This window comes from Callorhinus ursinus, unplaced genomic scaffold (genome assembly GCF_003265705.2).
Source record: "Callorhinus ursinus isolate GAN/ISIS: 27379988/994484 unplaced genomic scaffold, GSC_fseal_2.0 scaffold24, whole genome shotgun sequence".
Classification (NCBI taxonomy): Eukaryota; Metazoa; Chordata; class Mammalia; order Carnivora; family Otariidae; genus Callorhinus; species Callorhinus ursinus.
In genome coordinates, this window is record NW_027397086.1 from 29749947 (window position 1) to 29773428 (window position 23482).

The 23482-nt window shown below is 39.7% G+C and overlaps 1 protein-coding gene across 9 annotated transcripts; it reads left to right on the forward strand.

Moving 5' to 3' along the window:
* Nucleotides 1-1448: 1448 nt before the first annotated feature.
* HEMGN (hemogen) lies at nt 1449-20600 on the forward strand. Of its 9 annotated transcripts, none has more exons than XM_073876680.1 (7): nt 1449-1645; nt 2036-2051; nt 2641-2716; nt 9605-9730; nt 11474-11567; nt 16225-17411; nt 20444-20600. In XM_073876680.1, exons 4-7 carry the CDS (start codon nt 9652-9654, stop codon nt 20548-20550), a joined length of 1467 nt encoding a protein of 488 aa, XP_073732781.1. In that variant the 5' UTR covers nt 1449-1645; nt 2036-2051; nt 2641-2716; nt 9605-9651; the 3' UTR covers nt 20551-20600. The 9 variants fall into 9 exon arrangements, with proteins under 9 accessions (XP_073732781.1, XP_025744523.1, XP_025744522.1 ...); XM_025888738.2 differs by lacking the exon at nt 2036-2051 and adding an exon at nt 7948-8028; XM_073876683.1 differs by lacking the exon at nt 1449-1645 and adding an exon at nt 7948-8028 and having other exon boundaries at nt 1829-2051; nt 11474-11572; nt 16229-17411.
* The last annotated feature ends 2882 nt before the right edge of the window (nt 20601-23482 follow it).

Sequence of the window (23482 nt, forward strand, 5' to 3'; positions counted from 1 at the left end):
AAAAGGGCTGGTATCCAAGATCTATAAAGAACTTCTCAAACTCAATACCCAAAAAAACGAATAATCAAGTCAAAAAATGTGCAAAAGATATGAAAAGACACTTCTCTGAAGAAGACATACAAATGGCTAACAGACACATGAAAAAGTGTTCATCATCATTAGCCATCAGGGAAATTCAAATCAAAACCACATGAGATACCACCTTACACCAGTTAGAATGGCAAAAATGGACAGGGAAAGAAACAACAAATGTTGGAGAGGTTGTGGAGAAAGGGGAGCCCTCTTACACTGTTGGTGGGAAATGCAAGTTGGTACAACCACTTTGGAAAACAGTGTGGAGGTTCCTCAAAAATGTAAAAATAGAGCTACCCTATGACCCAGCAATTGCACTTCTGGGTATTTACCCCAAAGACACAGATGTAGTGAAAAGAAGGGCCATATGCACCCCAATGTTCATAGCAGCAATGTCTGCAATAGCCAAACTGTGGAAAGAGCCGAGATGCCCTTCAACAGATGAATGGATAAAGACGTGGTCCATATATACAATGGAATATTACTCAGCCATCAGAAAGGATGAATACCCAACTTTTACATCAACATGGATGGGACTGGAGATTATGCTAAGTGAAATAAGTCAAGCAGAGAAAGTCAATTATCATATGGTTTCACCTATTTGTGGAACATAAGAAATAGCATGGAGGACATTAGGAGAAGGAAGGGAAAAATGAAGGGGGGGAATCGGAGGGAGAGATGAACCATGAGAGGCTATGGACTCTGAGAAACAGGGTTTTAGAGGGGAGGGGGGAGGGGGGATTGGTTAGCCCGGTGATGGGTATTAAGGAGGGCACTACTGCATGGAGCACTGGGTTATACGAAAACAATGGTTCGTGGATCACCACACCAAAAACTAGTGATGTATTGTATGGTGACTAACATAACAAAATAAAATTTAAAAAAATAGTTTGGTATTTATTTTAATGTGCCTTAGGTGAAATATAATTTATTATAGCACAAGCCTGTGATTGGTTTTCTGTTTACAATGGTGATATAAAATTTCCATTTGAAATACTTTTAGTAAAATTCCGACTCTTGATCTCAACTCAGGTCTTGATCTCGGGATGGTGAGTTCAAACCCTGTATTTGGCTCCACACTGGGCCTGGAGCCTACTTAAAAAAATGTTTGAAATACTTTCAGTAAAATAAGTTTATTTGAGGAAAAAATATTAAGTACATAATAATATAGAGGACGTTATTAGAAGAATCTGGCAAAAGTCACAAGTAGGGAATGTAAACAATTGGAAAGTTTGGGAAATACTCATTAATCGAGGGAATGAAATAGATTGACTTGTAGACAGGAGAGTTCACAATACCAGACAAGTGAAGGGAAAATGGTAGAACTCTTAAAGGATCCAGATTCCAGTTCTAACTGCCACTAAGCCTGTGTGACACTGGCCTCCATCTGGATCTCCACTTTCTTACCTAGAAAATGACTCTAATGCCTTGCTCAGCTTTCCTATTTAGTGGTTCTGTTTCACTTATTATTAGATTATGAACAATTATAATAACAGCCAGCGCATTAAGGTCGGCTGTGAGCTGGACGGTTTCCATAATTCATCATTTTAAATTTCCATAGTAGTCATGAGAGGTAGGTGTTAGTTAATTCCTATTCACCCTTCAAAACTAAGCTCAAGATCATCTATTCAAAGAAGTCCCTCTCTTTCCATCTTAGCCAGTGTCCCTCATCCGTGTTCTCTTACTGTTCTATGTATGCTGTTTTTTTTGTTGTTTTTTTTTTACTTTGTATCCCCAACACCCTGCATTGTTTTGGGTAGAATAAAGAGTCAACAAATGGCCAAAAGAGGGGAAGTTTAAGGGAGAGGAGGGACGCCAGGAGAGGGAGGGGATTGGAAAAGAAAATATATTGCTATCTTATTTTATTACATATGAAAGAAGTAGAATTAAGAGGTAAGAGAACAAAGGGATTAAGTATATGATCTTCTATATCCAAACTCTTGGATCTTCTATATCCACCCAGCTGTGCCACTTACTAGGTGGGTGATTTATGGCAAAGGGTCAATGCCTGTCCTTCAGTTTCTTCATCTATAAAACAAGGATATCAATACTTAACTTACCTTAAAGGATGTTGCAGAGACTAAATGAATTATATATAAAATGCTTAGAAGTGTGCCTGGGGTATGGTAAGCAGGTGCTCAATAAACATCTGTTATTGTTATTATTTTTGTGAAATGAATAAAAGGGGAGAAACCCTTTTATTAATTAAAATTAAAATATTATGTGATATTTATCATACAAGAAGCCCAAATTAAGTGTGATTATAGCTTGGAAGGGAGAGATCACTTCTAGATAGGAAGAGGAAGTAGAACAGAATGGTGAAATCTGGACTTTAGAGACAGACGGCCTTGGTTTTGAGCCCTAACTCTGGCACTAATGAGCTTATATGATCTTGGGATATAACCTAATCTCTTTAAACCAGTAATGTCCTTATCAGTGAAGTATGGATAATATTAGTTGGACAGACTAAATGGGATAATGTATGTATATATCAGGTACCTATTATGTGTTTGTAAAGTGGCTAATATTTCATCATCATCATCATCATCATCAACAACAACAACAAAGGCTTTGTGAGGCACTCACTATCTGGATGGGCAGATACAAGGAGAGAGCACTGAACAGCCAGGAGGTGTGAATAAAGGTACTGTGGGTGTTAGAGAGAGCCAAGGGCAAACAGGGAGGACAAATGGCACTGTTTAATTAGAATAGCGGATATTTTCAGGAAAGTAATGGGAGGGAAGATTGGGAAGTTGGCTTTAAAGGCCAGGCTGAGAAATTTAGTCTTTAGACTGCAAGTATTACTGAGACTTTATAGTATTCTACACATGGTAATGACCAGTTCAGAGTCAGCCATAAGGGCAATGTTCTAGCTGTTTGTGCAAGACAGTCTGGGGATGGTGAGGGAAGAGGGAAACAGATAAACCACCTAGGAATCTTTTCCAGTATTTCCAATGAGAAGTTGAGGTCCCTCTCTGGGCTGGTAGCATGGGGAAGGATAAGAGGGAATGAACATGTGGGACACTGGGAAGAAGAAACTCATAGAACTGTGTCCATCTGGATGTGAGAAGCAGTGAGGAGGCAGAGGCCAAGACAACTGTGAAGGTTTCCAACTAGATGACCACGAGCATGGTGCTACTGTTCTAATAGAAAGAAACCACAGAGGAGAGTGGCCTTAGGGGGCAGAGAGATTTGCTTTTTGCTATGCTAAGTTGGAGGTGCAGTGGGATATTCTGTAATGAATGATATCCAAGAGACACTTGAAAGCTTGGAACTCAGACTGATATTTATTTAGAAGATATCTGCACAGAGGTAATAACTAAATGTATACAGTGGATCAACCATCTGAGAAGGGTAGGAGTATACAGAGGAAAGATCAGGGAGTCATCCTTGGGAAATACCTCCCACATTGAGGGAAGTGAAAGAGAAGCCTGTGAGGAAGGATGAGGAAGAGGGAGAGAGGTGAAGAACATATCCCCACAGATGCCAAGAGCCAGAGCAGGCTTCAAGGGGGGTGGAAGTGCTGGGAGGGGTCATGAGTGAGTCTCTCGGAGAGAGAGAGAGAGAACTGTGGAGGGGCCACTGGACTTGGCCTCTAGGTATTGCTGATGAGAGAAGAATATGTGGAAAGAAAGACTAGACTGCAGGTGTGAAGGAAGGAAGAAGGGGTGTGGGGGAAAAGGAGGTCAACTGAGTACGGTAGGAGTTCAAGAAGTTGGGAAAAGAAAGGATAGAGATGTGGTGGCGGCTCAAGGTTGGAGCAGAATTGTTCTTCCCCAGATGAACGACCACACACAGTTCATCTGGAGATGCCTATTTGTCTATACAGTAAGAAGTAGAAAGAAACATTGGTGGAGCAGGCCAGAGGAGGACATTTGCAACAAACTAGATTGAAAGGCAGGTTGCTGCCATTCTAAAGCCGTAGACCATGTTATCACTAGGAGTCCAGCAGCATCTGCTTTAGCGGAGACAGAACTCATTTATCACGCATCCACAGACTGTGAGAGAGGGAAACGAGAAACTCTCCCTCTCCACTTAGGAAAACAAAGTTTGATACGCTCTTTGAAAAGAATTCAAAAGCTTTGGAAAAGTATTTTAGCAAGGAAGGAACACTAAGAAAAATAAGTGCATGATATCTTCCCTTTCCTGACTTTTGTGCCCAAATGCACTCTAGGAAAATGCCTCGGTGCATCATTAGACCACTCCAACAATACCTATGAACACCGCCCAAGTTTAGGACCTCCTATCCGCACAGTGCTTTTCATTCTACAAAAAGCTCTCATGATCGCTTTCATTCTCACAGAATCCCTGTGAGGTTTTACTTTTCCTGTTTTACAAGTGAAGAAGCCCAGGATTAGAAAGAACTGAGCAATTTCCCCCCAAATTACACAGCCGGGAAATGGTACAGCTACATACTCTTTGCTCTTTTTCGTACACATTCTCAAATATCACTCACATGGTCCTCCCAGTATTATGCTCTAGGTATGGCATGACAAACCACAGTGTAGCAGGACTCTGATCTCCCCCTGGTGTGGGGGCTCTATAATTATCAGTATAGCCTAAAACTACATTAGCTTTGGAGCACTTGTGTCAGATCATGTTTTTGATGGGATAAAAGTATCCTGTGTGCCCTGCTCACCCCCATCATGAGAGCCCTAGGGCAGAAGCTCTTAGCCATGTTTCCTTCCCTCCCACACCTGCCTGGTTCATTCAGCCCTCTGAAATGCATGAACAAGGCCTCAATATTTAAACTTGCTCCAGACGGGTCAGGAGGTAGAAACGCCATTTCTCCCTCAATAATGGGTTTGGTCTTGTAGGTAGAACACCAGACTGGGAAGCTGAAGGCCCAGGTTCCAGATTTACTCTAGCTCTGTGACCTGAAATCACTCGATACTTAGCACTTAGTATCTTGATCTGAAAAATGACGATAGTTATTTTATGTCTGCTGCAAGGATCCAGCGAAAGACTTGTGAAAGTAGGGAGGGCCCTGTGCTGGGTTTAATTTTCTGCTATGGTCGGCTTGAAATTCTTTTTTTTTTTTTAAGAGTTTATTTTTATTTATTTATTTATTTTTTTGAGAGAGAGTGCGCGAGCAAGAGGAGGGGCAGAGGGACAAGCAGCCTCCCCGCTGAGTGTGGAGCTTGACATGGGGCTCAATCCCAGGACCCTCAGATCATGACCTGAGCTGAAGTCAGATGCTTAACTGACTGAGCCACCCTGGTGCCCCTTAACTTGAAATTCTTAATTTTTGTAGGAGGAGCTGTGCATCTTCATTGTGCACTGGGCCCTGCAAATCATGTAGCTTCGTCCTGCCTATATGACCTCTCTGGGCTCCAATCTATAATTAATTGAATTGTTAGGAAATAGACAACCCTCAATACTTCTTCTACTTTACCTTTATATATATATATAGGTATATATATACTGTTAATCCTGCATTTCTCACAGACGGGTATATATATATATATATATACCTATAACAATATCTACTTTACTTATTAGCAAAATTTGACACAAATGATCACTCCCTTCTCCTTGAAACATATTTTCCACATGGCTTCTGGGACACTATACTTTTCCGGTTTCCCTCTGCTTCACTGGCTGTTCCTTTGCTGTTTCCTCCCTAATCTGTTAGCATGTCCCAAACTAAACTCCTCATCTCCTGCAAGCCTGCTCCTCCCAGCCTTCCTCATGTATTAATGGTAACTCCATCCTTCCAGTTGCTCAGACCAAAACCCTTGTCTTAGTCTTTGACCATCTCTCACTCCATATCCAACTTGGAAGCTGCTCCAGAATCTGACCACTTCTTTACCACTCCCATCACAGTTCAAGGCTTAATCACAGCTCACTTGGATTATTGCAAGACCCTTCTAACTGGTCTCCCTGCTTCTGCCTCCTCCTCTGTCGCTAAGAGTCTATTTTCCACACAGTAGTCGGAATAATCCTTTAAATATATGTCAGATCATATCAGTCTTCTCTTCAAAACCATCCCATGACAATCCATCTCAATCAGAGTAGAAATCCCTACAAGATGCAACAAACTTACCCCTCTGAACCTATTTCCTACCACTGCAGGCCATTTACCCATGTCTCTTTGCCTGGAATGCCCTCCCAGCTATCAGCTTGGCTGGCCTCTCCTTCCGTTCCGCTCAACGGTCACGCTATCCATCAAGCCTTCCTTGACCACCCTATTTAAATAGCAACGAGCATCGACCTTCCCCTCATTCCTTAACCTATTGTTCCCTGCTCAATTTTCTCTAACACACTCATCACCATCTGATATATTTTTTAAAAATTTGCTTAGTGTTTCTCTCTCCGCATTAGACTGTAGACTGTACAGGCAGGGTCTTTTGTCTTTTAGCTGCCGTATCTCCAGCACATAGGACAGTGCAGTGAATGACAGCAGGCAGAGTTCTGGAACAGACAATGGGATTACTTTTATTAAGTCATAGCCAGGTCGGGTCCTCTGAGTGTATGAAGTAACTTCACAGGCTGCATGCCCTGCATAGAGGAGTGTGGGCATTTATGGGGGGCTCCTGTGGCAGCCTCTCACTAGATTATACTGTGGGGATGGAAAGGTGAGTCAGGAGAGGTGACTACCCCCTAAGAGTTTGACGCTCAGAGAGAGGTTTCACGTGTGTTTATATGCAAATAACTCTAGAACCAGGCAGCATTTGTTAAAAAATATCCAGCCTTTAATGGCTAACATCTCACATTCTGGTAACGACTCCAGAGTTTTCTACAGAGAGAAGGGACAATGAACTATGGCTTTTGAACTTGCTGTGTGGCTACTTCTGCCCCAGGCAAGTTCCTGCTCTGGCCTGCTTATCACATCAAAGACACCTTGCCCGACTTCCAATCTAGTTTTCTCCAAAGTCCCTCCACTGGCTCCCTCCACCCACTATTGGCCCTACTACTGTTAACTTAAGACCCCGCCCTCTCATAGTCCCTCCACATTCTGCTTCTAGATACAAGGAACATGAGACAGGAGTGGAATCAACTTAGGAAGGCTGCAGCAGGCTAAGGAATCTATTATTTCCTTACAATAAAGATGTGTATGTCTATCTTGAGCATATGGTGCCCAGAATTCAGGGACTACACCTGTTGGTCTTTGCATCCTGACAGTCTTGGTCAACATTTGGCACAGTACGTGCCATTCCCTAAGGTTTGCCGAATCATTGAACTGAATGTAATTAGCCCTGAGTAAGGATCATTCTAATTAAGAAGTACTTCTGCGCATGGAACACTGGGTATTATATGCAAACAATGAATCATGGAACACTACATCAAAAACTAATGATGTAATGTATGGTGATTAACATAACATAAAAAAAAAGAAGTACTTCTACATCTTCTGTAAGGTACCCCAGAGATATTTTATGAGGTTATTTTATTGAGCTATCATAAGAAACAACCAGTACGAATTAAAGCATCAAATAAAGGGACCAATATTTGAAATACCAGTTTAAATGATAAACACTACTACTTTAAAATTTTTTATTTTTATTTTTTTATTCAGTTAGCCAACATATTACTTTTAAAACTTTTGAATTTGTATTTGATTTCTTTAAACCCTATATCTGAAAATCCAAAAATTGTCAAGAGACAAATTGCAAATTACACCTTCCATTCCCTCCAGGACTCCTTTGAAGAGAGAGTCTCTGAGGTTATGAGTTTTTAGACCTTTTCTTATGGGAAAGACTGGAGAACTGAGAAACTTAAAGCTAAAGCATTAGGATCTGGTGACTGAAAACCACATTAAGTCTGGGTGCTGGGTATATGGGTGTTTGTTATGTAATTCTCGATATTTTCCAGTGTGTTTGAAAAACTTGCTTCTCTCATCCATTCACACTACACATACATTTTCATACCCAGGTAAGATCAAGCCTGAAGAGATAACCTGTCTTATAATCAGTAAGAGGTGCTGTTGGCAATAAGTAAGAAAATTTGGGGCAGGTAAATCATTCCTCTCCTTGGCTCTCAGTTTATCTCTATATAAAATGGGGGGAGGGAACTAGATGGTTTTGGGGACTCTTCTACTTCCAATGCCTTACTAGTCTAGAGAAGTAGGAGGCATCTATTCACATTTTAAAGGTTTTCTCTTTATAAAGGATTCTTTTCAGATTTCCTGCATTTCTTCAGTGCATTTAAAACTATGACTTGGGGGATGCCTGGGTGGCTCAGTCAGTTAAGTGTCTGACTTCCGACTCAGGTCGAAGATCTCAGGGTCCTGGGATCGAGTCCCGCATAGGCTCCCTGCTCAGCAGGGAGTCTGCTTCTCCCTCTGACCCTCAACCCACTTGTGCTCTCTCAAATAAATAAGTAAAAAATAAAATCTAAAAAAAAACCCATGACTTGGTTTACCAAAATCTGGTTACTATATTTTTATTATTAATAAAAGCAGCTAACACTTGTTAAGCACGTTCAATATGCCAGGCACATATAAAATGTTTTATACATGTTTTATACAGATTATTTGATTTAATCTTCCCAATAACACCAGGAGATAGATACCAATATTGTCCCCATGTGTAGATAGGTCAATTGGCCCCCCTAGGCTACCTAACTTGCCTAAGCAACACTGGAATTCAAACTCTCTTCAATGCAATCTATGACTCTAGAATACTGTTAATCCTGCATTTCTCACAGACGGGCTGCTCAGATCAAGGTGTGTTCAGTGGTCCTTCCCTATTTGAACAGTCATGGTCCTCTGTGCCTCCCTGCCTTCTCAAGTGGGGTGACCAACTGGGGATGGGGTAATTCCTCTGGTTTCCACTTAATTTCTGTGGCATAATATGGTCATATTTTCATTACAAAATTCTTTCTGACCTTTCCCGGACAAATAACGGTGGATTTCACTAGTTATCTTGAGTCACTGGACAATGATCAGGTGAGCAGAAAAGGGTTCAGATTTGCTTTGAATTCTTAATTTAGTTCTTTGGGTCTATCATCTAAATTTCACAGCATCTACAGCAAAACTTTACATTATTTTGCAACAGATTAAGGTAAAAAGAATGCCATATGCAGGAAAATCATGTAAGATTAATTTCACATCTTCATAATGTTCACATTCATTATTTTCACTTTTGCACAAGAACTGTGTGAGGTGGGCATATCAGGAACTATTTACCCACCTTGCAAATGAGGAAAGAGTCACAGAAAGGGGAGGTGACTTATTCTAGGACATGGACCGATTAGGTCCTAGACCTTGGGTCTAGGAAAAAGGACCATCAGACTCAGGCACTTTTTGGCAGACAGAAATAAATGACTGTTGTACCAGAGGCTGTGCCATGCCAGGCTGTGGCCATGGGGCTCCCTCTATAACTAGCAACTATGCTACAGGATGAGGATGGTAGGACTAACCATGCCCCCTACTCATACTTGTGCAGTGTGATAAAGAAAGTAGAAGTAGCCAACAGCTGTGGTCCAACCAGATAAAACTTTTAGGCGGGAAGTTAAGTGACAAGTAAATTTGTGTGCCTGGGTGTCTGTGTGTGTTTAACCGTTAGGTGCTTTTGATATTTTTAAAAAGGTTACTTGTGGAAGTCAGACCAAAGAGCAGGAAGGTATTACAGCAAGATGGATTTGGGAAAGGACCAATCTCACTTGAAACTCCATCAGACACCTAATCCTCATCAAGAAGAGAACCATGTTCCAGGTAATGAAAGAGATCTTGAGAGGTCTCTAGTGGCCACTCAGATGTCTTAGTGACTGTTGGGAAGAACTGAGGCTGTGATTATTTTCCTAATTTTTATGAATCTGGCTCCCAAAAAGGACATAATTGAGTATGTTCACATAACCTTAGATGGGAAGAATTGGGATTGTATACCTTCTGAGGTGACTTCTAGCGCATTGATTCTAGTAAGCCAGAGAAACACAAGGAGATAGCAAGTAAATTATTAATAATATATTCAAGTGAAAGAAAATGAAAATACCCAGTACTGGATGGTTGTGGTAAAACAAGTACACACTTATACTTCTATAGTAATGTAAATTTGGTATGATTTTTGGAAAGAGATCTGGTCTACCTATTGCCACAACTGTAATAGTGCTTATTCTTTGGACTCACTAAACTTAGTCTTGAGTCTGTCCTAACGTGGCATTTCTCAAAACGTTTTTTGCAGAACCCTAGGCCTTGAGACAGTTTTTAAAACACTTTTGTGCCATGGATCCCTTTGGCATTCTGATGAACCTATAGACCCCTTTTTAAAATAAATATTTTAAATACATAAAATTGATAGGATTCCAAAGGAAACAACTCTAAGATACAGTTATCAAAATGAAAAATTGTGATACAACAATATATATGCTTATTTATGGATGTATTAAATAACAAGATTATATTAAGTGGGTCTAAAACCATTGTATCAAATCAAATATATTATCTCAAATAAATTCTATTTTAAGGTATCTGAAACAACTGTATTATAATATGAAAAAGATCTGATTTCTTTTGGTGACAAAGTCACTTACTGCACAAAAATTGCTGAGGTTTGTCACCTACGTTCATAATTGAAGGAAATGTAATTAGACATTGGTGAAAATAAAGGTATAATATTCTTCCATCTAAGTTCACTGTAAGAACTTCTGTCCTAAGAACAAAAGGTGCTGTGGTCCAAGGGCATGCTCTGGCTCTTGGGGATCTCAGTGCAAGTTTGTAATCACTTTACAGGCTCTAAAAAGACCCATTAACTTTTCACAAAAAACAGAAAAAGGCAACAGAACATTTTTTTGATAAACAGAAAAAGGCAACAGAACCTTTTTTTGATAACTTTCCAAAGAACTTGGAGAAACACCATCCTAAGGAAAAAAATTCAAAAGGAAAAAAGCTGTATGCATGAATATTCTTATTATAATTTGATCTACAATGGCAAAAAAAAAAAACCCTTAAAATTGGCAACAACCACTACAAGTGGAATGACTGGGCAAACAGGAATCCATCAACTTGATTAAAGTTATAAGGACTATCTCATAGAAAATATATCTGACATAATGTTAGATTAATAATGATATATGGTATGCTATCATTATAAATTTGTGTAATATATGGGCTAGATGGGTATGAGAAATAAAATGAAAATGGGTTATAATGTGAAGGATGGCAGAACATGGCTAATTTTTTTCTTTTATGTTCCTATAATATGTAAAATTATTTTGAAGAAATTAATGGGTTGATGGCACACTTAGGTACTGACCCTTTCATTTAAAAATGTTTACTGAATGTTTGTTCCTAGGCATTCTTTGGAGGTACAAGGGTAAATAAGATATGGTCCTTGTCCCCCCAAAGCTCGGAACAAAACAGACACCTAGTATAAGGATTCTACCACTCTGCCATAGGACTCTTGCTGATAAATGCCACAATTTATCACTGCATCCTCTAACTTCCATTTTGATCCTACAGAAGTCATTGGAACTTGGAATTTGCGAAACAGAGAGCAACTCAGAAAAAGGAAAGCTGAAGCACAAGAGAAGCAAAATTTGCAATGGCATTTTGGGTATAGTATCATTGCAAGGGAAAAGGAACTGATATTTGTCAAGTATGTGCTGTGGGTCAAGTAGCGCTGAGTGCTTTTACATACTATATTTATCTTTTCAACAATCCCATAATTCGGGAGGTGTTCTCCTTACTTTACAAAAAAAAAAAAAAAAAAAAAAGGAACCAAGTCTTCAAAGGTTAAATCTCTTGCCTAAAGTCACATAGCTAGTAAAGGGGTGGGAACAGAATTTTATTCCTATTCTTTTTATTTTTTTTAAAGATTTTATTTACTTATTTGTCAGAGAGAGAGAGCACAAACAGGGGGAGTGGCAGGCAGAGGGAGAATCAGGCTCCCTATTGAGCAAAGAGCCCTATGCGGGACTCGATCCCAGGACCCTGGGTCATGACCTGAGCTGAAGGCAGACGCTTAACTGACTGAGCCATCCAGGCGTCCCTATTCCTGTTCTTTTTAAATAAAAGCCCCAGGCAGTTGAATTATACTGTAGAGAGGTCTGGTGTTCTACTACTCTGGTGATATAAACATAGAAACATCTCGTTGGGAGCAGGAGATAACTTTGAGGAGAACTTCGTTAGTTTTCCAGGCTTTCAATTAGTAAAATCCTAATTGAATGAGTGCGTTAACTCTCCATGGAATAAACCATGGAAATAAGTGATGGAAGAGTTTAGGAGTTTTTAAATCTCCAAGCAAAGTCACCTGTATATAATCTCAGAGAGGGAGTACGAGACCATGATTATAAATGAGGCAGCTTCTAAGTGCATCTATTTAGAATAGGAGTATGAAAACAGAGGTACTTGGAGATGCTTGGAGATAGAAATGGGGAGTCCAAGGAGCCAAAGTGCAACACCCATCTAAGCCAGAGTATCTCAACCTGGGCACTATTGATGCTGTGGGCAGGATAATTCTTTGTGTGGGAGGCTGTTCTGTGCATTACAGATGTTTAGCAGCATCTCTGGCATCTAGAAAGTAATAGAACTCCCCTACCCACATTGTGACAATCAAAAATGTTTCCAGACATTGTCAAATGTCTCCTGGCATGGGACATAGGGAGGGGGGTGATGAAGGGGCAAAATTGCCTCCCAATTGAGAACCACTCATCTAAACACTCTTATATTATTACTGTTGTTGTTGTTGTTGTTAAATTAGCAGTTAGATTTGCATTTCTTCATTGCTGCAAAAATGTTTCTTTCGATGGCAAAGATAAAATAGGTATACATATTTCTAGGCATCGTTTAAAAAAAAGTACAACCTAAATGTTTTAGCACTTTTCTGGAGAAAGGGCACCTATCACCGCAGTGGACTGAATTACTGGCTATTCTGCTACAGCACCAATCAGCTCACATATGATTGGTAAATAGGAGAATGATGTCAGTATAATGTGGAAGTTGTATGGGTTCGAGATTTTTCCTAGTCAAAAGGGAATGCAATTAAAACCTTTGGTAGGAAAGGGAAAAGCTTTCAGCTGCTGCATAAGCAGGGTCCTTTTCAGCCTGCCTCTGGGGCTCCTTCCCCAGAGGACAGGACTGGCCCTGCACAGCTCTCCACATGTAGGTTGTACTTGCCCAAGCCCTGTGCCCAGCCCAAGGGCAGCCCTGCTGGCTCAGAGCACCACCAGCATTTGCACGATCTCAGCAGCTGAAAGCCTGCATTTACACTGCTGTTTTGTGTATTTTTGCTATGGCCCAGGCAGCCTCCAGCCAGGGGAAGCTGCCTGTCTGTACTACTCAATTTATCTCCCGGGTACCCGTTATTGTTTTTGTTAGTGTTAAAAAGTTGCACAGGGGGTGCCTCTATGGCTCAGTCGGTTAAGCCCCCGACTTCTAATCTGGCTCAGGTCTTGATCTCAGGGTTGAGGGTTCAAGCCCCGCATTGGGCCTACTTAATAAAAAGAAACAACAAAAAAGTTGCACAGGATTTGGGTCGTTTGCCTTAACTCTATTTCTCCCCACAAGCACTGTATTTTAGTGTATGATTTTGCAGAAAGGTTTTCCAGGAATTACGTTATATTATGTTATAGCAGAAACTTCTATACTCAAGTCCTGTGGCGGGTGACTCTATTGAAGAATATCCTATTAGCTCCCCTAATTCCATACTCTCCAAGAAACCTTCTGATCATTACTTGGCTTCTCAAATACTTGCTACAGAGAAAGAATTACATTCATGTTAGTCCAAATATCCTCTGCTATGTGACTCTGCTTTTCTCACTGTTCACTTAAAAATTGGTCTTTAGGTTTATATATTAGTCTCTCTGAGATGGTTGATAAGTTCTATCCCTGATAAATGGAGTTAGTCTCAGTGTGCTGATAGAATTGGGTTTCTGAGCTTGCTGGCTTGGGGCGGGGGCAAGGCTGAAAAAGCCACTGAAGTGACACTTCAGTGTCACTTCAAAAGTCACTGAGATGACACCTTGGTGAGCCACTTGGCAGCTGGCTGGCCATGATCTTGTGACACATCTCTATATTACTGAGGGCTGTTCTTACTACAACATACCACACACTGAAACCTTAGTGGTTCCAGAGAGAAGCAGGGGAGTATAACGGTTGAGAGCCCTGGCTATTAAAGCCAGAATGACTAGATTTGAAGCGTGCCCCCCCCCCCCTTCTAGCCAATTGGCCTGGAACAAGAAAGTGCCGCGGTTTTGTCATCTGCAAAATGGAGATAATAATAGTATCTGCCTCATAAGTGTATGATGTGAAGATTATACGAGATAACAGAATAAGTAAATTGCTCAAAACAGTGCCTGGCTCATAGGAAGTCCTGTGCTTCCTGTATTAATATGACTACTACTTTATAGTTGAATAATTCATTCATCCAAGTTGTTATATGCAATTCTTTTTTTTAAATTAATTTATTTTTAGAGAGAGAGAGAGTGCATGAGTGGGGGGAAGGGGTGAGGGGAAGCAGACTCCCTGCTGAGCTGGGAGCCCAACATGGGGCTCAATCTCAGGACCCTGAGATCATGACCTGAGCCAAAACCAAGCACTGGATGCTTAACCCACTGAGCTACCTGGGCGCCCTTATTTTATGCAATTCTTTCAACAACCACATGAAGTTGGACAGATACCATTTACTCCATTTTACCTATGAAGAAACCAAGGCATAGAGAGTTTAAATGACTTGTCCATGATCACATAGCTGATCAGTGACAGAGTCTGGATTAAATTTTAGGCCACATAGATATGTTTGCATCTTTTGAAAAACTACCATGAAGAACATGGAACATAATTCAGAATCCCTCGGATAGAGATCTACCTAACAAATTATTTAGGATTTAATATCTAGGATGAAATAAGTGTTTCCTGAAAAAGTCACATATACCATCTTCTAAAAATCTGACAATAAGGACTTTATAAATTACCTTGTGTCCTTTGTTACTTGGAATTAAACTCTAAAATGCTGAAGTGTTATCCTATCGTTTTTATGCAACATTTTCTTCTATATTATTTTAATACTTATTTTTGACTGTCTTATTACATATGTAACTTTTTAAATTGATTTCAAACTGGTTTTTGTGAGGCAACCTTTAAAAAAATTTAACTATGGAAATCTTCAAACATAAACAAAGGTAGAATAAGGTACCCATTTAAGTGTGCAAGGAATTATGAGCACTGCAGAGACATAAAAGCACTGGTTTTATCTAGTTTGCTAAAAGAAATACGAATATTTACTATAAGAATATTCCCCCAGAAGTAATGAGAATCTGAGGCAGGCTATGTTCCTCACCTAAAAGCATGACCCTCATCATAAATCCTGAATAAGGAGAGCATTTCAGCCTGTGATCTCTAAGAAAAGGCTCCACAGAGCAGGTAGCCTGGAACAGAATTTCAATAGGTTTAGAAAAATGATGAAATGTTTATTTATAGTACCTCTTCTTCCCCCAACCTCCCAGCCCATCTGCATTAGCCATCTGTTTTTGGTTATAGTGACAGTACCTAACAATTTGTCATTGGCCGCAATTTCCATGCATATCCTTTTATCTTTTAGATCCTTCATCTAGCTATTAATTTGGAGTAGGTATAATATGGCCACTCATGCCTTTCCACCAGGCTTCTTTACTTCCAGAAATGGTTTTGCAGCTTTTGACCCAGCTTACAGTACATCTCATTTGACATGTATCACGGCTATTTAGGATTCTGTACACAGGATGCTGAATTAGATAAGCAATTAGATATACATCTTCTGTCTACAGGCTGCATAGACAAGGAGCTGTGCCTGGATGGCAGATCTAGAAACACAGTTGTATCCGTTTGCCCAGGGCATAGTGGGACTAACTCACACAGACTAAACCCAAAGAGACTACTGTATAAACCAGCATGCCAGTCTATTCCTTTATAACATGAGTTATATGTTTCTTTAACCAATCTTTAAGTGTATGCTCTCAAACACACACATGCGCTCTACACTCACCAAGAAGATTCTGTGTGAGCCAGGTGTCAGAGACAAAAAGTCCCCGAGGGACATTTCATCTCCTGACAATGGAGAACATCTAGCACTACTCCTTCATTTTACAAACAAGGAGGTTGAGGCCTAGAGAGATTAAGCGGTTTGTTCATGGTCATGAAACACGGCAGGCAGCGGGAGACCTGGGGCTGTTATCGCGAAGCATTTCTTCCAGTCCTGTAGCCCCGTTGCTGACACTAATTCTGATCTTCCACAGAGAGAAAAAATGCAAGCGGCCAAGGACAGGAAAAGGAAATAAAAGAGGCAGAAAGAGACAACAAAATACAAAACTGAAGGAGGAATCTCAGTCACAATTTAAAAAGGACATGAGGGAGAAAGCACTGGCACCTATGGAGAAAGAAACTGAACCGCCTAGGAGTATAACCGAAGTGCTGTCTCTGGTAGCCTCTCCCAAAAAAGTTGTGCCTGAGAGACAATTTTCTACAGTGGATCAAGAAAGCATTATACATCAGGAAAATTCTTCTGAGTTACAAGAAACAGTGGTACAAAACCATCCTTCTGAAACATGCCAAGATGTGGCTGACCCTGGAGCCCTCTCTCCTAAAATATGCCAAGAAACAGCCGTACTTCAAGGCCATCCTTCTAAAACGTGTCCAGATATGGCTGAACCTGAAGCCCTCTCTCTTACAATGTGCCAGGAAACAGCCGTATTTCAAAACCATCCTTCCAGATTGTGCCCTGATATGGCTGAACCTGAAGCCCTCTTTCCTAAAATGTGCCAAGAAACAGCTGTAGTCAAAGTCCTTCCTTCTAAAACACCTGAAGACATAGCTGACCTGGAAGGATGCTCTCTTGAAGCATTCCCCAAACCAGATATGCCTAAAGGGTATGTTCTTGAAACATACCAAAAAAGAGCTGAACCTGAGGAATACAATTCTGAACCAGATCAAGCAATGGCTGAGGTTGAAAGCTTCTTTCCTAAAACAGAAGAAATAGCTGTACCTAAAGACCTTTCTACAAAAACACACCAAGAGTCAGTTGAACCTGAACACTTCTCTTATGAAACATATAAAGAAATTGCTGTGCCTAAAGCATCCTCTCGAAACACAGTCCAAGAAATGCCTGCTCCTGAGGAATATCCCCCTGAAATATATCAAGAAACACCTGGACCTGAGGATTGTTCACCTGAAATATACCAAGAAACACTTGGGCCTGAAGACTATTCACCTGGAATATACCAAGAGACACCTGGGCCTGAAGACTATTCACCTGAAATATACCAAGAAACACTTGGGCCTGAAGATCTTTCTACTAAGGCATATAAAAATAAGGATCTGCCTAAAGAATGCTTTTCAGAACCATACCAAGAAACAGGTGGGCCCCAAGGCCAGGATCCTAAAGCACACCAGGAGGATGCTAAGGATGTTTATACTTTTCCTCGAGGTAGGGTGTTTTACTGGGATAAGTCAGCAACACTGCCACTTAATGGGGTTTTGTTCCCCATTTATAATGAGAGCACTAACATAGATGCATGTCCCTCAGAGTGGTGATTTATAGCCTTCTTTAACAATCATAGAGTATCTCCCGTTATTGCAAAGGATATCATTAATCTCATTAGCTAGTTTCGAGTAAAAAAATGTTTTTCATCCAACCAATGTTTGTTTGGCACATTTATGAAGAATTAAAAGAAAATAATTGAAAATATAAGTGTGTATAGTAGGTATTTGAGATACTCTCCATTCTGGGAAGCTTTAGCCAGTGAAGTGAAATGAACCCAACATAAGATGAATTATGTACAAAATATTTTAAAGAACAATCAAGTATAAATTAACAAGAAAGCTTCAGGAATACAGTTTTTCTTGACAATTTAGTTTGATGAAAATTCCCCAGCAAACTAAAAGCAAGTAAATTCAGGGTACAAGGTACCAAGGGATTTATAAAGGTACAAAATATGATCCTGTTACTGAGGAACTCATTTTTGTAGGATTTATCAGGTTTGCCAAAACCCCTCTCTATTTCAGTGTCTGTTCCTGAAAAGCCTTCTCCTAAGCATAACACTTTTAAGATAATGTGACCTTTCTTCAGTTTGACTTAAGCGAGAACCTCGATTGCCTTTTACAATACCGTAGACAGTGTAAGCAATGGGCTGAATCTACCAGACCAGAGTTCTCCCCAGGGAATTGTTTTCTAAAGAAATCCCTCTGGTAGCTTATTTGTTCTCGTTCCTAAAAGATGAGTGCAACAAAAGCAGGGGGTTAGTTGGGTTCCCACAGGTACAGGTTTTGAAGAAATACCTTGAAAAAATTAGAGTAAAAAGCAGACAGGCAAGGGGTGCCTGGGGGCTCATTCATTAAGCGTCCGCCTTCGGCTCAGGTCACGGTCCCAGGGTCCTGGGATCGAGCCCCACATCAGGGTCCCTGCTAGGCGGGAAGCCTGCTTCTCCCTCTCCCACTCCCCCTGCTTGTGTTCCCTCTCTTGCTGTGTCTCTCCCTGTCAAATAAATAAAATCTTAAAAAAAAAAAAAAGCAGACAGGCGAAGCATGGGCCTATGCCAACAGGAGCCCCTGCTGGAGAAGCAGCTCTCATCCACACAGGGCACCGTTCTAAGAGGTTCATTCTTGCTAAGGTTAATGTGGGCAATTAATTCATGCTTTTCTTGTTTCGGGGTTTTGTCTGGCCAAACGAAGGGAAATATGTACCCTTTTTACTGATTAGAAAATATTCATAATAATGAATTATGAATGTTTATTATGATAAATGAGAGCAATATGTAAGTGAATATAGAGTAAGTCCACTCTAATACCATCTCCTATCTCTGATCCTCATCCGGAAGGTTGTTTTCCTTTGTTTTAACAAGTGAGATAGTAGAATACATCTATTCTGTAACCTGCATTTTTTCACATACATTATATATCATGGCCATCTTAATGACATCTTTGGTAACATTTGTATGGTATGCTGTTATCTGTGCAATAACTTGTTCAACCAATCTTTGAAATGACGAACATTTAGGGTACTGCCAAGTTTTACTATTATAACAGTATTCAATGAACATCATTGGAAGTAACATTTATTGGGCACTTTCTATGTGCCAGAAACTATTAAACCTTTTGTGTGAATTATTTTATTCAATGTTAAAAGCCCTAATAGAAAAACAATTATTAACCCCATTTCATAGATAAGGAAACTGAGGCACTGGAAGCTTCAGTTTGTCTGATTATATTCTTTGGATAAATCCCCAGAAATTGAAATGCTGAGCCAAAGTGTACCCACATTTAATGTTTGGATACATTCTGTCAGACTAGCCTCCACAAATATTGTAGCAACTCACACAAACCAAGAGTTTATATGTGTCTTTCCCCTAGGCCCTTGCCAATACTTCATCTGATTACATTTAAAAAACTTTTCTGGGGCACCTGGGTGGCTCAGTTGGTTAAATGTCTGACTCCTGATTTTGGCTCAGGTCATGATGTCAGTCAGGGTCCTAGGATAGAGTCCCATGTCAGGGTCTGCGCTCAGTAGGGAGCCTGCTTAAGGATTCTCTCTCTCCCTCTGCCATTTCCCCTGCTCTTGCCCCCACTTCTCTAAAAAAAAATAAATAAATCTTTTTAAAAAATAAAAATAAAAAACCGTCTCCTATATGTTAGGTTAAAAAAAACCAAAACCAAACAATCTAATTGTTTTAATTTCCACTTTTTAAATAACTACTGCTACTAGGCATTAGTATTATCACAATTTGAATTTCATGACTGTTATAAGTTTGAATTTTTTCTTTTGAGAATTGCCTGTTTGAATTCCTATTCCATTTTAAATTTGATTTTTTTGGATTGATTTTAAAAATCCCTATATAATAGTTATTAAGCCTTCACCTACATATGAGTTATAAATATTTTCCCTGTTGGTTTTGATTTAACTTTATTTATAGTGTTTTTTGTCATCTACATGATAAGATTTTAATTATTTATTTATTTTATTTATTTTTTTAAAGATTTTATTTATTTTTTTGACAGAGAGAGAGACAGCGAGAGAGGGAACACAAGCACGGGGAGTGGGAGAGGGAGAAGCAGGCTTCCCACTGAGCAATGAGCCCAATGTGGGGCTCGATCCCAGGACCCTGGGATCATGATGTGAGCTGAAGGCAGACGCTTAACGACTGAGCCACCCAAGCGCCCCAATTTTTAATTTTTATTTATTCAAAACTGTCACATGATTTTAATATTTAGTTATTCAAACCAGTCATTCTTTTCCCTTATGGTTTCTGGTCTGTGTTCTGCTTAGAAAGGCCTTTCTAATCCTAAGATTATAAAAAAACATTTTATTGTTCCTACAACACTTATGGTATTTTAATATTTAAATCTTTAATTCATCTGAAATTTGCTTTTGTGCGAGGTATGAGGTAGAGAGTTTTTTTTTCTCTAGGTAGTCAATTGTTTCAATACCATTTATGGAACCTATTTTCATATTTTATTTTACAGAAATGAGAGAAAAACCCAAAGCAGAAGAACCAGAGATACCAGCAATTCCAAATGTTCCTCAAGAAATTCATCCAGAAAATGATGTCTTTAGTTATGTTTTGTTTTAACAATGCTCAACCATCAATAGTTGTCCAACAAAATACACATCTTAATATATTATGTGTGTGGTTTTTTCAAAACACTGTAGATCTCTACAATACTCATTAATATTTTAAGGTTTTTTTTTTCATGTATAGACTATATCTGGGAGAACGAAGGTGTTTTTTCAGGCTCTATTACATAGATGATATCCTGCTAGTGTGTGCATGTGCGTGTGTGTGTGTGTGTGTGTGTGTGTATACGTATATCGGGGTGAGGATAGTGGGGGGAGAGACAGAAATGGGGAAGGGATGGCTGAATAACTGATCCCCCCCTTAAGAACAAACCTTTCTTTGGTTAATTCCTTTATTTTAATTTATTTTTTCCTTGGTTAATTCTTTTTTTTTTTTTAATTCCTTGGTTAATTCTTAAAAGTAGAGAAAGTATTGTCTGAACACTTAAAATCCGGGGGAGTAATAGTTTTCTTGTAAACTTTGTTCACTTATCAATGTAACAACAGCTTCAACATTTTATTCAGACTTGGTAGGCTTTTAAAGTTAATTTTGACAATTACTCTGGGACTCCTTCAAAGATATTTTGAGGTGATGAGTGATGAATACAGTTTCCTGGAGTGTTTGAATTTTGACTTTCTCTTTTTCCTTTTTAAATATTGTATTTGTGCAGAATGTACATTAAATCTTTATTACATGTTTCACCATTACCAGGGGTTTAATCTAGTCTTGTGGGGGGGGGAATAAAACAGAATATAAATAATAGTAAATGCTAGTGTCATTTGAAGGGTAGATACAATAGAGGAAACACTCACTTTTTTTTTTTTTTTTTTTGCTGGAGTGACCTAAAAAAATTACATCTTCAAGGAGCCTTGAAATATGGAAAAGATTTGTACTGTAGGTGAGGATTGTGGCTTTATTGTATTGTATGTGACACAGAGAAGGATGAATTCAGGACATAGTCAAGAGAACTATATGCAAACTACAGGTGATGCACGGTCCATGTGGAATAGCAGGCTAATAGGCTAAAGATCTCATATTATTAGAGTGGACAGAATTTTGCATCCCTAAGAAGTATGTGTTAGGTAATGTGGAACTAAGTAAGGCTTTTGAACAATGCAGTTTTAGTATTTTAAGAATATCTATCTGGTGATAATGGTCAGGGTTAGCTGAAAACGAAAGATACTGAGGGCAGGGATAGGAGTTATTCTGGGTGGGAAGATATCTGAAAACTGCAGTTCTCCATCTATTAGTACAGAAGACTCAAAGTGAAGGCTATTTTTACAAGTAAAGGTTTAGTTCAGCAAGGACACAATGGTACAAGCTCTCCATATAGGTACAGAGGCACTGTGCCAGGTACTAGGCTAGACAGTGAAGAACAAGACAGAATCCCAGTTCTCACAAGTGTTCACAGGGTAGAAAGAGGTTCTCAACCCTCAGGATCCATTAGAACCACTGGGGAAGATTTCAAAATTACAGCTGTCCAGACACCTCCCCAGAGATTCTGATTTACCTCTCTAGGATGGCATCCAAGCAATTTTTTAAGTTGCTTTTTTGTTTTAAATAATATTTTTGAGAAATAATTTTAGAAATTATAGAACACTTTTAACGACAGTACAGAAGTTTCTGTATACCTCTCACCCTCTTTATCCTAATGTTAACATGTTCTGTAACCATGGTCCATTCATAAAAACTTATGAAATTAAGACAGTGACATTACCATTATTTGGATTTCCTTAGTTTTCTACTAATGCCATTTTTCTGCTTCAGGATCCAATCTAGGATACAACATTATATTTAGGGTATTTGAAAAGGTCCCCAGGTGATTCTAATGTGCAGCTACAGTTGAGCGCCACTGGTATAGTAGGAGGTTACAATGCTTTTCCCTCCTGTTGGCACACACTCCCCCCACCAGCATTACATTTTTTTTCCCTCCTGGGATATATTTATCATACAGGGATTACTCACACCCCGTTATATTAGTCCAGTGACATATTGAGGGCAGCATTACCATATAATAGTCACTTACATCTGGATGGCACTTCAGAATTTATATTTTCATATACACTTATTTGATTTGCACAGGACTCTGTGAAATGGGCGGGTCAATGATTATCATTCCAGTTTTATAGATGAGGGAATAGTCTCAGAGAGGCTGGGTACTCACCTAAAGTCACATCTAACTTCTTCAATGCTTTTCTATGCTGGGTCTAATCTTAAGAAATCTTGTCTCAATTCACCTGCCAGAGTGGGTCAACATTAGAAGAAAAAGAGTAAATGGAAGTTTCATGTTCTAAGAGGGTTGCATTAAGATGAACCATAAGATACTTGCGTATGTACAATGCACAGGGGCATGAAGGTGAAAGAGATGAGCAAGTAGATGGAATGAGGCATATAGTACATTAGGAGGAGAGGGATCTTCTCTTTTTACCTCTTAGGACCCTTTCTGCTTGTCCTCTTACCCCACTCCCTGTATACACACAACCTCTGCTTTCTCACTATTCTCATTCAAACACCAGTGTGCATCTAAACATTTTCCAGTTTTCTTCTTTGGCTTTGAACCTTGAAGTCACAGAATCAAAAGTTTTGCTACCATTTACCCCTACTTTGTGCTACTTTCCTCTCATGGTAGGTACAATACTGGTTCTTAAAAATCCATGAATCCGGGGCGCCTGGGTGGCTCAGTCATTAAGCATCTGCCTTCAGCTCAGGTCATGATCCCAGGGTCTGGGATCGAGCCCCGCATCGAGCCCCGCATCGAGCCCCGCATCGAGCCCCGCATCGAGCCCCGCATCGGGCTCCCGGCTCAGTGGGAAGCCTGCTTCTCCCTCTCCCACTCTCCCCGCCTTGTGTTGTCTCTCTCTGTCAAATAAATAAAATCTTAAAAAAAAAAATCCATGAATCCTATGCTTTTAAATCTAATATTATGCATGAGAAGTCCCAAAGCTTT

Bases quoted from the DNA above. Each gene is read 5' to 3' on its own strand.
- HEMGN (XM_025888734.2), top strand. The intron at 11,568-16,224 runs GTATAGTATCAT...GATCTTCCACAG, and splicing joins AATTTGCAATGGCATTTTGG to AGAGAAAAAATGCAAGCGGC. The intron at 17,412-20,443 runs GTAGGGTGTTTT...TTTATTTTACAG, and splicing joins TGTTTATACTTTTCCTCGAG to AAATGAGAGAAAAACCCAAA.